This window comes from Coregonus clupeaformis, unplaced genomic scaffold, assembly GCF_020615455.1.
Source record: "Coregonus clupeaformis isolate EN_2021a unplaced genomic scaffold, ASM2061545v1 scaf0009, whole genome shotgun sequence".
NCBI lineage: Eukaryota > Metazoa > Chordata > Actinopteri > Salmoniformes > Salmonidae > Coregonus > Coregonus clupeaformis.
This window is the reverse complement of record NW_025533464.1, coordinates 475788-492829: the sequence shown is the minus strand read 5'-3', so window position 1 is coordinate 492829 and position 17042 is coordinate 475788. Positions and strand designations below refer to the sequence as shown.

At 42.0% G+C, this 17042-nt stretch overlaps 1 protein-coding gene across 1 annotated transcript in view; it reads right to left on the bottom strand.

Moving 5' to 3' along the window:
* The window catches only part of LOC121575721 (cadherin-like and PC-esterase domain-containing protein 1), an 82536-nt gene that overhangs the window by 18669 nt on the left and 46825 nt on the right, over nt 1–17042 (bottom strand). The window contains exon 14 of the mRNA XM_041889016.2: nt 16619–16796. Coding sequence (XP_041744950.2) covers nt 16619–16796 — 178 coding nt within the window. The remainder of the gene's footprint in view (nt 1–16618; nt 16797–17042) is intronic.

Genomic DNA, 17042 nt, shown 5'->3' with positions numbered 1-17042 from the left:
AATTGGGCTGCCGCGACCGCAAACGAGAGACGCAGGGGCAGGAATCACTTAAATTAAACCCCTGATTGGAAGTGAGCGTAGAGCTGCATTTACTAGATCATCCACCCCCTTTTCTCTTTAACAGAGCCAGTTATTCATGCCAACAGCCGGAAAAAGTCCCAACCACATCTCTAAAAGGTTTAATAGCAGTAGGATTATATGTTTTTACCGTTCCAAATCAATGTTTCCAGATCTGCACTAAATGTATCGTAAGACTCAGAGTCGTCTACCTGAGTGTATATGGGAAATATTTCCCATAAGATGGAGTTACTACACTGATTGAGTGATGATTATTTCCCATAAGGTTGACTTACTACACTGATTTAGTGGTGATTAAAGGTGGAAACAGAGACTTGTGGAGGATTGGAGGGATCCTCGGTGTGATTGCCAGGGCAATGCCTGCTGCTGAACAGTATTCCACAGTCCACACCGCCACATTGGACATGCTTGGCATTACCATAGCGACGTTTAAAAGCAAAAGAGCGATGTTTACACTTTGGTGAGAGGGAGGCTTTTCTTGGCAAGCGCTGGCCTGAACATTCCATCACTGTCTAAGACCTCAGATATTCCATTATAACCAAAAGCTCTGAAATGTCTACTGTTATTTTTTGTGATAAAATTTGTGTACATGATATAGATATTGGAGCTTGTGTATGTCCATAGTAACGAGAGCTACAGGTTTTGGCTAGTAAAAGTGAGACAATTCATACATAAGTTATTGACTGGTTAAATTAGGCTGTCATGGGCTCCATTTACATTTGGGTTGGATAGAACACACAAACAAACCGATAACCGATTTATAACATGATTTATAGGGCCTTTGGAGGAACCGCAGAACCCCGCGCCGGCTGGACTCGGCTCCGAGGGGTGAAAAGGGGGAACGGCAGGGGAGAACAAGGAGGAGAACAGTGGGTTCTGGCAGCGGAACGCCCACACATCCGCCCTCTGATCAGAACAATTATACACAACTCATTACCAGTTTACAATACCACCCAGACACAATGCCTAATGAGGAAAAATAGACATACAGGGACATATGCAGAGGTGTGTGTGCTCAGTGTGAATGAGAGAGAGAGAGATAGAGGCATAGAGAATCTGAGAGAAACAAGGGGGAGTCCGATGGAGAGAAAGGGGGTTAGCAGAAAGAGAGAGAGAGAGATGGATGCTGAACAAGAGGCTAGATGCTAAGGGAAGAGGGTATGAAGTAAAGATTGAGAGTCTGTGAGCATTATGTCAGCTAATGTACAAGTGACCTCTAGAACTACTGTATAATCAAACATCAAGAAACACATAGCACAACTGGAAAACCAATCCCGCGATAGCCTACTCTCTGTGTGTGTGTGCCCACATTTGTGTGCGAACATACATTCATGTGTGTTTATATGCTTGTTAATGTGCCTTAAAACTCAAGTGTGTTTTCTTATGTGATAATGTGCGTTAAACTGTACAAATCACTCTCCCTGCCAACACAATCCACACATCTTAACATTATGGTTTCCCTCCACTATGAGCTGTCCTCGCTTCTCCTAAGACGACATTTCCATTTCCCTGAGCCAGGAACACCGCCGGGAATAACAGCGCTCCAGGAGGGAAGCCGTTAAGCCTAACTGCTCATTCATAACCGGAGATCTGTCATGCCCTCATGACAACCATGACAACCATCCTCATAAAATAAAAAAACTGCATTTAACCGCGTAACAGCAAGGAGGCCCATGAATTGATCCAAACAGGAAACTGGGGGAAGAGAAATAGTGAGAGTGATGGAGCGAGAGAGAGAGAGAGAGAGAGAGAGAGAGAGAGAGAGAGAGAGAGAGAGAGAGAGAGAGAGAGAGAGAGGAACAGAGGGGTGAGAGAAGAGGGAAGACAGAGGGTTCTGTTCGTTCCTGGAGGATGACGTTAGGAAAGTTCCGGTCTCGGGAATCTTAAATCTGAGCATCTCTGTTTTATGGTTGCCAGGTGAGCGATATTCTCAAATTAGGATATTCCCTCAGACAGGTGCTGGGAGAGTTGGATGAGCGGGAAATTAAGTCAGGACAGTGGGAATGTGGGCGTTGCCAAGATTACATAAATCTTGCTCTCTGGACCTCCATGTGCCCCTAGTCACAAGGAAACACACAGGCCATTACCACTATGATCTTCATGGACCAGACCAGACAACCTACTGCCTGTGTGTGTGTGTGTGTGTGTGTGTGTGTGTGTGTGTGTGTGTGTGCGCGCGCATATGTGAGGTAGTAGGTACCTCTAGTTGCTTCAATCTCTCTCTGTATCTTCTCCTCTCTCTGTGCAGACTGATAGGTTAGAGCAGCTGTAGGGGACTATGAGGGGATGACCCTGAATCACAGACCCCTCAATCATCCCACCCAGACTGGCCCTGTCAATGGCTAGGAGACACAGCCCTGACACACACACACACACACAGAGAGAGAGAGAGAGAGAAGCTAGAAAGACAAGTGGTAGAGACCGAGAGGAGGGTTTCAACATACACAGGGCAACAGGGGGCAAGGAGGGGGGGGGGGTCCTCTAACCCAACAAAGTTATTTCCCCCCTAAAAGATAAAAGGACCAAACCATTTAATGAATGTTTCTTAGAATGCCTATCGCCCGTCATTCCTCTCTGACTAATCAAACCAGATCAAACGCAGCTGGAGCGATTATTTTTATTGGACTGAGGGGGACCAACAGGAGTTTTAATGAGAAGACCCGTCTACCCCTCTTCCCTCCGTCTCCTCCCTCCCTCCGCCCACGTATGATAACACGGCGGGGCGCATGAAGTCAGCCATTGTCTGAGTGAAGTGGCACACTTCTGGGCTGAGCGAGGGGGGGTTGGGTAACAGACTGGTCCTCGGTGGAATTCACAGCTGCAGCACATCAAAGAGCCAGACTCCCACCAAGCCCCCCATGACAACAACACTAGGAAATCAATGCTTAGTTCCCCATCTATGAGATGGTATACGGATAGGTGTGGGGACCAGGGTTGAGAAACTGGGACAGAGCTGCGATCTCGCCTGTGTTGATGGATGGGAAGTGGAGGAGAAGTAGGGAAGGTTGAATGAGACGGAAATTGAATAAACTGAACATGTGTCCAGCCATAACAGTGGACATATGAAGATATAAACCATGTGTGGGAGGGCAGTCCTCCTTCTATAGTAACAGCAAGTGCTCCTGGTTGGACTTTCTCACGGGTGAGTGTACAAGTCCTCATAAGTGAGGCATGGCTGGGCATAGCACACCAGCTATGTAAAGTCAATACAGACTGAAGAAAGGATACAACACAAGGAAGCTACTTTAGACTATTGAGATCAACCCTCAGCCAGTTTCCCATTCCCACCTATAGCTAGATAACCAGGCAGCATCAGACAGACAGCCAGACAGCCTGCTGATATGAACACTGAAGCCCTGAGCCTTCACATGATAGCACTTCAAAAGCCCCACACGCTGCATCAATGGAGGCCTTATTCTCCACATCTGAAATATCCCTCAGTAACAACATAATACTATGGATTTCCTTTCCTATGGATGGAACACATAAATGTGGGGACTTGTGGTATGGAGAGGGAGTTTATACTGGGTTTGCCCTGGGGTCACACTGCTAACAACTACACCAGACGCTCTCACCAATTAGCCCTCGTTAGCCCTCGTTATTCCCAAAACACGACATAAGGCTTTGTCCAATGCAATTTAAATCAAGGTTTTGTACGTTTGACACTAAATACATCCGTCACCGTCCGCATGATATCTCCTCTTTAAATCATCCATTTTATAAGAGCAACATCAAGCAAGAGCCAAAAACCTCCTCAATATGGTGGACATATTGCAGAACCCTGAAGGCCCTTTTCTCACTGCTATGCCTCAGTTGGTGTAGTTGACAGGTTGATGCATTCAGGTCACATTGATATGGAATGTCCCTAACCTGTGTTTAAAAATAAATGAAGAGAGGGACTGGATGGTGATGTTAGAGAGAGTGGGGACAGGGGGACTGGGAGAGAATGGAGGAATTGGGAATAAGCTCTGGCATCAAAATAATTCCTCTCCTCTGCCATCTTGCCACTCTCTCCTCTGATCCCTTAATGGTTTCCACAGCATGGCTCACAGGAGGGGGTGGTGGTGGCGTGAAACTGTTTGCCTGATTTGTAAATGTATGTCTGAGCATGAATGTGTGTGTGTCAGTGTGTGTGTGCACATCTGAGTGTGTGTGTGGTGAAGCACAGAGCTGTGAGAGCACACTTGTGGTTTGTAGAGACTCCAGTCTCTGGGTGTTTCTCACACTGACTTCAGAACAGAAGGAAAGCATTAAGCCTCTAACGTTGTCATCCCCAGACCACCCGGACTGGCTCAAGTCTTCCTATACAGTGGGGAGAACAAGTATTTGATACACTGCCGATTTTGCAGGTTTTCCTACTTACAAAGCATGTAGAGGTCTGTAATTTTTATCATAGGTACACTTCAACTGTGAGAGACGGAATCTAAAACAAAAATCCAGAACATCACATTGTATGATTTTTAAGTAATTAATTTGCATTTTATTGCATGACATAAGTATTTGATACATCAGAAAAGCAGAACTTAATATTTGGTACAGAAACCTTTGTTTGCAATTACAGATATCATACGTTTCCTGTAGGTCTTGACCAGGTTTGCACACACTGCAGCAGGGATTTTGGCCCACTCCTCCATACAGACCTTCTCCAGATCCTTCAGGTTTCAGGGCTGTCGCTGGGCAATACGGACTTTCAGCTCCCTCCAAAGATTTTCTATTGGGTTCAGGTCTGGAGACTGGCTAGGCCACTCCAGGACCTTGAGATGCTTCTTACGGAGCCACTCCTTAGTTGCCCTGGCTGTGTGTTTCGGGTCGTTGTCATGCTGGAAGACCCAGCCACGACCCATCTTCAATGTTCTTATTGAGGGAAGGAGGTTGTTGGCCAAGATCTCGCAATACATGGCCCCATCCATCCTCCCCTCAATACGGTGCAGTTGTCCTGTCCCCTTAGCAGAAAAGCATCCCCAAAGAACGATGTTTCCACCTCCATGCTTCACGGTTGGGATGGTGTTCTTGGGGTTGTACTCATCCTTCTTCTTCCTCCAAACACGGCGAGTGGAGTTTAGACCAAAAAGCTCTATTTTTGTCTCATCAGACCACATGACCTTCTCCCATTCCTCCTCTGGATCATCCAGATGGTCATTGGCAAACTACAGATGGGCCTGGACATGCGCTGGCTTGAGCAGGGGGACCTTGCGTGCGCTGCAGGATTTTAATCCATGACGGCGTAGTGTGTTACTAATGGTTTTCTTTGAGACTGTGGTCCCAGCTCTCTTCAGGTCATTGACCAGGTCCTGCCGTGTAGTTCTGGGCTGATCCCTCACCTCCCTCACCCCACGAGGTGAGATCTTGCATGGAGCCCCAGACCGAGGGTGATTGACCGTCATCTTGAACTTCTTCCATTTTCTAATAATTGCGCCAACAGTTGTTGCCTTCTCACCAAGCTACTTGCCTATTGTCCTGTAGCCCATCCCAGCCGTGTGCAGGTCTACAATTGTATCCATGATGTCCTTACACAGCTCTCTGGTCTTGGCCATTGTGGAGAGGTTGGAGTCTGTTTGATTGAGTGTGTGGACAGGTGTCTTTTATACATGTAATGAGTTCAAACAGGTGCAGTTAATACAGGTAACGAGTGGAGAACAGGAGGGCTTCTTAAAGAAAAACTAACAGGTCTGTGAGAGCCGGAATTCTTACTGGTTGGTAGGTGATCAAATACTTATGTCATGCAATAAAATGCCAATTAATTGTGATTTTCTGGATTTTTGTTTTAGATTCCGTATCTCACAGTTGAAGTGTACCTATGATAAAAATTACAGACCTCTACATGCTTTGTAAGTAGGAAAACCTGCAAAATTGGCAGTGTATCAAATACTTGTTCTCCCCACTGTATATACTCTGCCACAATCTCTCAGATTGTGTGTGTGTGTGTGTGTGTGTGTGTGTGTGTGTGTGCGCGCATGTGACAATTAGATTATTTCACTTCTAAACGGCAAATAAATTAATTCTCGCTAAGCCAAGCGGATCAGGAGGAACAAAGAAAAGTTGTGTTTCAGATCAAACTTTGAAAAACAATTTGCTGTGCTAGACAGGCCCTGCAATTTGGTTATGTCTGCATGTCACATTCATGCACAAAAAATGCCCATCAAATGCTGTGGAAATATAATCATTTCAAACTGTACTTCAAGGGAGAGATGGTATCACTTGCCAAAGTCCCTCTGGCATAGCATGAGCTTGTAGCAGCCTTATAGTACAGGGAGCCAAGAGCAGGAGTAAGTTGAGTTGTGTGAGTGTGTGAGTGAGAGTGAGAGAGAGAGAGAGAGCCCTGTCTTTGTTGATATAGTGAGACATGTATAAATCAAATCAAATCATCATAACACAGATAGACAGAGGTCTTAAGTCACACAGACAGATCAAATGGTCTATCTGCACATGCAGGATGCTGAGAAGACTCCATCACATGAAGGATGAGAGGAATAGAGGGATGAAGGAGGAAGAGGGGATACAGGGAGGAAGGGGTTCTAAGAGCCTCTGAACCTCCATCCAAATGGGGTGTCCTATAGGACAGAGAGAGGGAACTTACTGTAGTTCACCTTCCATTCATATACAGTCACCTCCTAAATTATTGGCACCCTTGATAATGATTAGTAAAAAAGACTGTATAAAATAAGTCATACAAATACTGAGCTATATTGTATGCTTGAAAAAAAAATGGCACACACGCACACCCTTCGTCCTCCTTTCATCCCAGTGCAAGGTGATACTGCTGGGTGTAGGAGTATGATGGGTTGGGGTCACAGGGTTGGATGTGTGATGTGTGTCAGCAGCATTCCAATCGTCCATACACCCTGTCCCAACTCAGCCTCTAGCACGTCTGAGAGTAACCACTCCTGACTGGTGGATGAAATGGACTAATAGGATGGGGTTTGTGATTCCCTTTAGGCTCTCAGTCAAAACAGACTACATTAATTACAATGATGATGATTTATATATCTAATGTGCATATTACAGTCACCTCCAAAATTATTGGCACTCTTGATATAGATTAGCAAAAACAGACTGTAAAATAAATAATACAGGCCTCCCGAGTGGCGCAGCGGTCTACATCGTAGTGCTAGAGGCGTGACTACAGACCCGGGTTCCATCCCGGGCTGTATCACAACCGGCCGTGATCGGGAGTCCCATAGGGTGGCGCACAATTGGCCCAGCGTTAGGGGAGGGTTTGGCCGGGGGGGCTTTACTTGGCTCATCATGCGCTAGCAACTCCTTGTGCTGGCATCAAAAGTAAAAAAATAAAATAATAGGAGACCGAATGTGATCGGCCCACCATCTAATTGGCCTCCATATAACTCTTACAGAATTTCCACGTGGACGGCAATTTTGGATGACAATTTGTTCTTAACTAAGACAAAATAATTCATAATTGACTTTTTTCTGCACAACATAGGTACAGCAGATCCCCTTATTGTATGGGACACTTTTACATGTACTTTTAGAAGCCATTCGATACAATACTCATCATTAAAACAAAAGCAGTTTAGGTAAAAAGAGATTAGACTAATAAAGGAAAGAGGAAATAACAGCGCAGGTAGATGGTAATGGAAACTGTACTATAGAGGCACAAAATAGGTTTGGTGGAAAAACAAAAATAATTGGAGGTACTTATTCAAGAACGATCAAGTGTAATGTATAACAAAAATAAAGCGAATTGGATGGAAAATTTTGAAAAATGCACAACATTTTCTTGAATCTTCAACATAGAAATGCTACCAAAAATAATTTACAGAAACTCGTTACAAATGATGGAGTCATGCATGATTTACCAAATTATATTTTGAAAGAGGAAGCAAAATATTTTAAGCGTATGTTTTCTTTTCAGTCTCTTCCATTTCCGCTGAATGATGTTAACTGTAAGGATTTCTTTCCTAATAATAATAATAATAATAATAATAATAATAATAATAATAATAATATTAATAATTATTATTATAATGTAAAATTAACACATTTACAGAAAGACCTGTGTGAAGGCCAACTCATAGAAGAGGAACTTTTTGAGGCAATTAAATATTTTCAGTCTGGAAAAACACCAGGGCTTGATGGTATATACCATTTGAGGTATATATTGATGTACTCAAAGATCCATTATTAGCATGTTTTATTTACTCCTATAAAAATGGTAGACTTTCAGGTACTCTACAAGAAGGTCTGATTTCATTACTACTAAAACAGGACCCATGTGGTAAGTATAAAGATCCAGTCCATTTAAAAAAACTGGAGGCCTCTTACACTTCAATGTTGTGATGCAAAAATCCTGGCGAAATGCATAGCACATAGAATAAAAAAGGTTTTTACCAAATATTGTTCATCCTGATCAGACAGGTTTTTTATCTGGACGATATATTGGAGATAATATACGACAATTACTTGAAACAATTGAACATTATGAAACATCAAAGATACCAGGCCTGGTCTTCATAGCAGATTTTGAAAAGGCGTTTGATAAAGTACGAATAGAATTTATATATAAATGCCTGGATTACTTTAATTTTGGTGAATCTCTTATACAATGGGTTAAAGTTATGTACAGCAACCTCAGATGTAAAATAGTAAATAATGGTTACTTCTCAGAAAGTATTGAGCTTTTAAGAGGAGTAAAATAAGGCTGTCCGTTGTCTCCATATCTATTTATTATGGCCATTGAAATGCTAGCTATTAAAATTAGATTCAACAAGAACATCAAGGGGTTAGAAATCATGGGGATAAAAACAAAAGTGTCAATGTATGCCAATGACTCAAGTTTATTCTTAAGTCCGCAATCTGGATCCCTGCACAGTCTTATTGAAGATCTTGATCACTTTTCTAGCCTCTCTGGACTAAAACCTAATTATGACAAGTGTACCATATTACGTATTGGATCGTTTAAAAGACACAGTGTTTACACTACCTTGTAGTTTACCCATAAAATGGGCGAATGGTGAAGTAGACATACTTGGTATTCACATCTCAAAAAATATAAAATGAATTTACCACAATCAATTTCAATAGAAAGTTTGCAAAAATAGATACAATTCTGCAACCATGGAGAGGTAAATACTTGTCTATTTCTGGAAAAATCACATTGATGAACTCTTTGGTCTTATCACAGTTTACTTACTTACTAATGGCGCTGCCTACTCCAGACGACTCGTTTTTTAAATCATTTGAGCAAAAAATATTTCATTTTATTTGGAATGCTAAGCCAGACAAAATTAAATGTGCCCATTTATATAATTAATATGAGTTTGGGGGGCTAAAATTATTAAATATTAAAGCTTTAAACCTCTCACTAAAAGCTTCACTCATCCATAAATTATACTTAAACCCAAAATGGTTCTCCAGTAGATTATTAAGAAAGGCTCATGCTTTGTCCAAAAATGGACTTTTTGCCTTCATACAGATTACAACTTCTCATTTCCGACTAATTGAAAATAAAATGTTGTTTCAAGTATCGCCCTTTCTTAAACAAGCCATACAAAGCTGGTTACAATTTCAGTTTTATCCTCCAGAAAAGATAGAACAAATGTTATGGTTAAACTCAAATATACTGATTAATAAAAATAAAAAAATTATGAAAAAAAAAATATATATATATATATATAAAATAAAAATAAAAAAAAAATATATATATATATATATATTTGTTAATGACATTATGAATATAAACGGTGGAGTTATGTCACATATGCAGTTAGCGAAAATATACAGTGAGGGAAAAAAGTATTTGATCCCCTGCTGATTTTGTACGTTTGCCCACTGACAAAGAAATGATCAGTCTAAAATTTTAATGGTAGGTTTATTTGAACAGTGAGAGACAGAATAACAACAAATAAATCAATAAAAACGCATGTCAAAAATGTTATAAATTGATTTGCATTTTAATGAGGGAAATAAGTATTTGACCCCCTCTCAATCAGAAAGATTTCTGGCTCCCAGGTGTCTTTTATACAGGTAACGAGCTGAGATTAGGAGCACACTCTTAAAATGAGTGCTCCTAATCTCAGTTTGTTACCTGTATAAAATACACCTGTCCACAGAAGCAATCAATCAATCAGATTCCAAACTCTCCATCATGGCCAAGACCAAAGAGCTCTCCAGTGATGTCAGGGACAAGATTGTAGACCTACACAAGGCTGGAATGGGCTACAAGACCATCGCCAAGCAGCTTGGTGAGAAGGTGACAACAGTTGTTGCGATTATTCTCAAATGGAAGAAACACAAAATAACTGTCAATCTCCCTCGGCCTGGGGCTCCATGCAAGATCTCACCTCGTGGAGTTGCAATGATCATGAGAACGGTGAGGAATCAGCCCAGAACTACACGGGAGGATCTTGTCAATGATCTCAAGGCAGCTGGGACCATAGTCACCAAGAAAACAATTGGTAACACACTACGCTGTGAAGGACTGAAATCCTGCAGCGCCCGCAAGGTCCCCCTGCTCAAGAAAGCACATATACAGGCCCGTCTGAAGTTTGCCAATGAATATCTGAATGATTCAGAGGAGAACTGGGTGAAAGTGTTGTGGTCAGGTGAGACCAAAATCGAGCTCTTTGGCATCAACTCAACTCGCCGTGTTTGGAGGAGGAGAAATGCTGCCTATGACCCCAAGAACACCATCCCCACCGTCAAACATGGAGGTGGAAACATTGTGCTTTGGGGGTGTTTTTCTGCTAAGGGGACAGGACTACCGTCAAATCTTGGGTGAGAACCTCCTTCCCTCAGCCAGGGCATTGAAAATGGGTCGTGTATGGGTATTCCAGCATGACAATGACCCAAAACACACGGCCAAGGCAACAAAGGAGTGGCTCAAGAAGAAGCACATTAAGGTCCTGGAGTGCCCTAGCCAGTCTCCAGACCTTAATCGCATAGAAAATCTGTGGAGGGAGCTGAAGGTTCGAGTTGCCAAACGTCAGGCTCGAAACCTTAATGACATGGAGAAGATCTGCAAAGAGGAGTGGGACAAAATCCCTCCTGAGATGTGTGCAAACCTGGTGGCCAACTACAAGAAACGTCTGACCTCTGTGATTGCCAACAAGGGTTTTGCCACCAAGTACTAAGTCATGTTTTGCAGAGGGGTCAAATACTTATTTCCTCATTAAAATGCAAATCAATTTATAACATTTTTGACATGCGTTTTTCTGGATTTTGTTGTTGTTATTCTGTCTCTCACTGTTCAAATAACCCTACCATTAAAATTATAGACTGATCATGCCTTTGTCAGTGGGCAAACATACAAAATCAGCAGGGGATCTAATACTTTTTTCCCTCACTGTATGGGAATGTCTGCTCAATCCAAACTTATAACCAACTGATTGCAGCATTACCACAAAAATGGAGGAGGCAAGTGGAAAAGAGAGAAGGTAGGGAACTTGTTTGCCTGCCATATATTAAAGATACAAATTGGCTGAAAGGAATTTGCATAAATATAAAACTATACCAGTTTCATTTGAGGACACAAATGTTGACAACTGCGCCATACAGGTTGCAAAATAAATGGAAAGAGATTTTCAATGTACCGATTCCATGGCACATGGTTTATGAACTGGTACAAAAAACAACACTTGATTCAACACTGAGTTTTTCTATTTAAATTATTATACAAAATTCTTGCTACCAACAGAATGCTATGTATATATATATATATGGGGCATACAACAATCTCAGCTCTGTAGATTTTGCTGCGAAGAGACAGAATCACTAGATCATTTATTCTGGTATTGCCCCTACGTAGCTTGTATCTGGTCACTGTTTCAGGAATGGTTAAAAAAAATCACAACATTCACTTAAAATGTACCTTACAAATAGCAGTGTTGGGCAATTTGGAAAGCCATAGTCAGTCAATAAATAATATAATAATACTTGTAGGAAAGGTTTTCATCTTTAGCTCACAATCTGTGGATACTATACATTAGAGAGGTTCAAAATGTATGTAAAACATCACAGCACAATTGAAAAATATATGGCACATTTAAACCAAATGTGGGTGGTCTATGGTGATAGGTGGGATGGGCTGAGAGTGTGAGGGGTAGGATTAAAACGTTTTTGTTTGGTAATGTATTATTGTTATGTGATTGCTTTACATAAAATTACCATGTATGTAAAATGTGTATGCAAAATGTATATGTAAAATGTATATGTAAAATGTTTGTATATGTAGCAGAAAAGCTGTAAAATAAAATAAAAAGATGTGTGTCCTCTGAAGAGGAAATAATAAATAAAAACTCCTTGTGGCGAGCCGGGCGCCTGCAGGCTGACCTCGGTCGTCAGTTCAACGGTGTTTCCTCCGACACATTGAGCCCCGTATAGCTCAGTTGGTAGAGCATGGTGCTTGCAACGCCAGGGTTGTGGGTTCGATTCCCACAGGGGGCCAGTATGAAAAAATTAATATATATCTAACTGTAAGTCGCTCTGGATAAGAGCGTCTGCTAAATGACTAAAACGTCAAACGTAAATTGATGCGGCTGGCTTCCGGGTTAAGCGGGCGGGTGAAGCGCGGTTTGGCGGGTCATGTTTCAGAGGACGCATGACTCGACCTTCGCCTTCCGAGCCCGTTGGGGAGTTGCAGCGATGAGACGAAATCGGGGAGAAAAAGGGGGTAAAATAAAATAAATAAATTCATTTATAATAATACAAATACTGAGCTATATTGTATGCAAAAAAAAATACACACATGAACACACACTTTGGAAAATCTGAAAAGTATATTATTTTATACTGATACAATTGCTTAGAGAAAGAGATTTTGTTTAACAAGTAATAAAATACATTCTCAAAAATAATTCCTAAAGATTCTTATAAATAAAATCAAACAAAATAAAATCTGGATTAACATTATTGTAATTTTTTTAAAATCTCAGTTTAAGGAACTGTATTGTGGCCTTCCATGGCTTCCTGTTTGACTGGGGTATAAAAATGAGGTAACACGCAAATAAAATCCAGTTGTCATCCATCACCATGGGGAAAGGCAAAGAACTCACAAACGAAGAGACAAATGGTTGTTGACCTTCATAAATAAGGCAATGGATACAAAAAATTGCTAAAACTAATTATTTACCACTATTAGGACAACAATTAATATGTTTAAAACCACTGGAACAGTGACAAACTTGCCTGGTAGAGGAAGTGTATCTTGTCCCCATGCACAGTGAGGAAGTTGATTCGGAAGGCAAAGAAAAGTCCAGTTGGATAATTACAGAAACTTAGTCGCATCTTGGGGTCACCAAGTATCCAATTCTACAATTAGACACCACCTCCATGCCAATAGGTTCTTTGGAAGGGTTGCCAGAAAAAAGCTACTAACAAATGTAAACGCCTGGAGTTTGCTAAACGGCATTGGCACTTGGATTGGAACCGTGTGCTATGGTCAGATGAGAGGAAAGTAGAGGTCTTTGGCCACGCAAACCAGCGGTGACGCATATGCAGAAAATAACCTCATACCTACTGTAAAATATGGTGCTGGATCTTTGATGTTATGGGGCTATTTTGCTTCCTCTGGTCCTGGGGCCCTTGTTAAGGTCAACAGCATCATGAACTCTACCAAGTACCAGGACATTTTTGCAAAAAACCTGGTTGCCTCTGCCAGGAGGTTGAAACTTGGCCATAAGTGGATCTTCCAGCAAGACAATGACCCAAGCACACATCAAAATCCACAAAGAAATGGTTAATTGACCACAAAATCAACAATTTGCAATGGCCATCTCAGTCTCCAAACTTGAACCCCATCGAAAATCTGTGGTTTGAATTGAAGAGGGCAGTCCATAAGCGCAGACCGAAGAATATCAAGGATCTGGAAAGATTCTGTATGGAGGAATGGTCCAAGATCCCTCCCAATGTGTTTCATAAACATGGTGGGGTATGGTCAATGAGTTAGAATGAGGCACAGTGGACAATGTAGGGCAGTTCACACAGTGTGTTCGCCCAGACCCAGACACGTTGTAGTGACCCTGAGGAAGCATTGGGAGGACAACCGTAGCAACACTCCCAACACCAAGGACACAAAGCTGGCATACCAGCCACACACAAAGGGACAAATTATATCCTATATATAATCCAGTGTGAGTATGTGCATGTGTCAACGAGAAAAAAGAAAAAAAAAAAAAAAAAAGAAAAGAAAAAGAAAGAAAGAAAGAAAGAAAGAAAGAAAGAAAGAAAGAAAGAAAGAAAGAAAGAAAGAAAGAAAGAAAGAAAGAAAGAAACTAGGAAACTAGATGTTTACTAATGAGGAATTAGTGACTGTTTGACACATAATTATCATTAATCTCACAGGCCTACAGCAAATAGAACCAGGAAATCATTGGTGGCTGTGCTGTGTGAACAATTTGTCAAGGATTTAGTCTGTTTTTCCTCTTTTCTCTCCTTCGTTTCTGACCAAAAACAGGACCACATGTTCTTTGGGAGAGAATGGTTTATGCCTGCTGGGATGTGAGGACCACTCAGTGACCACAATAACCATTTGGGAGACAGTCAGCTCTTCCCAATGGACCATAATAACCACAGCCCTCACACTACCAGCAGGGGAAAACCATCAGGGGCTGTTATGAGCTGTGTGTGTGTATTTATATAGTATGTGTGTGTCCATATGTGGCTCAAAAGTGGTTGCCCGTGTGTATAAGTATGTATGCATGTTTGACACATCATAGGGGAGAGTGGGGTAAGTTGAGCCACCCTTGTTTCTAGGAAAACATACACAAAATTAATCATTTTACCAAATACCACATGGAAAAAGAGGTAAGCAAGTTAGGTACCAAAAAATGATTTTCACCAAGTCAAATGGATTTATTGTGTTAGAAGTTCCATGACGCTTGTATTTAAACCAAAGTAGATCATTTTAAGATTGCTCTATACATCCGTTGGGGTCTCTATATACTTCAATATGAAGTCCTAAATCTAGCATGAAAGTGCATCCTTGTAGCAGTGTGGGCTAATATAGTCCAAATGTTTGCCTTGGGGTAAGTTGAGCCAATGGTTGAGCCAATGGCAAGCTGAGCAAATTGAATAGTTTTCTTCCCAGGCGTAATGGAAGCCATTATCACTGGGATATGAGGTAACACCAGGGCCTGGCCTATGTCAAAGGTGTAAGTACAAAGTGTTTGTTAGGTGTGTTAAAAGATTATTAAAATTATTAAAAGACAAAAAGCGATTGTGATTGTGTTGAATTGAATTGCGTTTGGGAAATAAAGATACACATGTTTTTAAAAAGGTAGTGGTAATATTTGATTCAGTACAGACATTTGTAGGCGGCTTAATTTACCATTTCCCGCAGCTTAATTTACCCCATAAGTTGTGCCAAGAGACCACTTTTTGGGGACAAACTATGTTTTCAAAACTGTAATGTTTACATAAATTCTGAATATTTCCAGGGATACACAACATCCTGAAATCTATGTAAATACCTTTGTTAGAAAGAATACTAAATTTCCCTTGATGGAGTGATCCTGAATGTAAAAAATGACCTCAATTTACCCCACTGTCCCTTACTGTTTCTATCACTGTAATGTACTAAAATCGGAAATCTCCAGAAATGCTCCTCCTCTTAATGGCTCATATCCCTGCACTGATTGGTCAGCTAAGGGTCCGCTCCATCAACCCTGCCCCGCCCCAGGACACCGCCCCATCGCCACCCTTATACCCAAGATGCATCAGGAGATAGGGAGGGAGGTTTGGAGAGGAGTGAGGGGGGTCAGGTGAGGGGGAGACAGAGCGTCCCGGACCACATCCCAAACCAAACTCTTACTGGGGTGTGAAAGCTCAAATATAGCCCTTGACACAGGATCTCATGGGAACATCAGACCCTCTCAATCCCTTTACCGCCCCCGCCCCTCCACATTCCAACTGTAATCTGGAAAATACTGGCTCCGAAATATCAACCAACCGTATCTCGACATGGCTGCTGCTCCAACGCCTCTCGACGCCATTCGCGGCCGTAACCGACACTAAACTTTACAGGGACCAGCCGCGAAGGCTCCCTCGGAGAAACCCAACCACCGACATGACAAACGCTGTAAAAACGAAGGAACCGCACCGTTCCTTCTCAACCGAATGAATTGATTTTCCTTTGTTTACATGCTATGAAACTTGTGTTGGGAATTGAAACCATGGCTCTGTAAAAGTCAATAGTGCGTGTCATTTGAATATGGTAAGGGGAATAGGGAAATAGTATTTTGTGTTCCTCTGATGTGGTCCTCCAGGTAAAGTCAGTGAACCCCAGACAGGAAGTCACTCTTGGTTAACTTGATGGGGAACATGAAGTCCCACTAACCTTACATTTTTACCTTGTTTTACTCATAATGGAGAAAACAACACATTTTAGAGTGCTAATCTAGGATCAGGTCCCCCCTATCCAAATACAGTTATTCATTATAATCTAAAACTAAACACTGATCCTCTATCAGCTCTCCTACTCTGAGACTTCGTGAATACGGCCCAGGTCTCTGACAGTGCTTGTCCATCTGTGAGTGTTTGGTAGTGAGTTACAAGCGTGTAGAAACGGCCTGCCCACACCACGTACCTGCACGAAGCCACACATTACATGCTCCCCAAACATGGGCAGGCTGGGCCGGCTCTCGCGGTACATGTGCAGAGTGTATATTGTCATGACGACAGGCTCGGGATCTGTGGCGGCTGACTCATCTGTCACTAGAATGTTGATTATGCTGTTGCCCAGGCCGACCGGGTAGTTTGCCGTTCTGTGGAAAAACAGAAGCAGAGCATCTCAGAAACAAGGTCCAGGGAGATGAAACACACATAAGCACAAGCACACACACACACACACACACACACACACACACACACACACACACACACACACACACACACACACACAGAACAGAGAGATGAAAACACACACACACAGGATGGTGAGAGAGAGGGTAGGGGGCTGAGGAAGAGTTTAGAATCATTCCTAAATGTCACGTTTAGCGCTATGTGTGTGT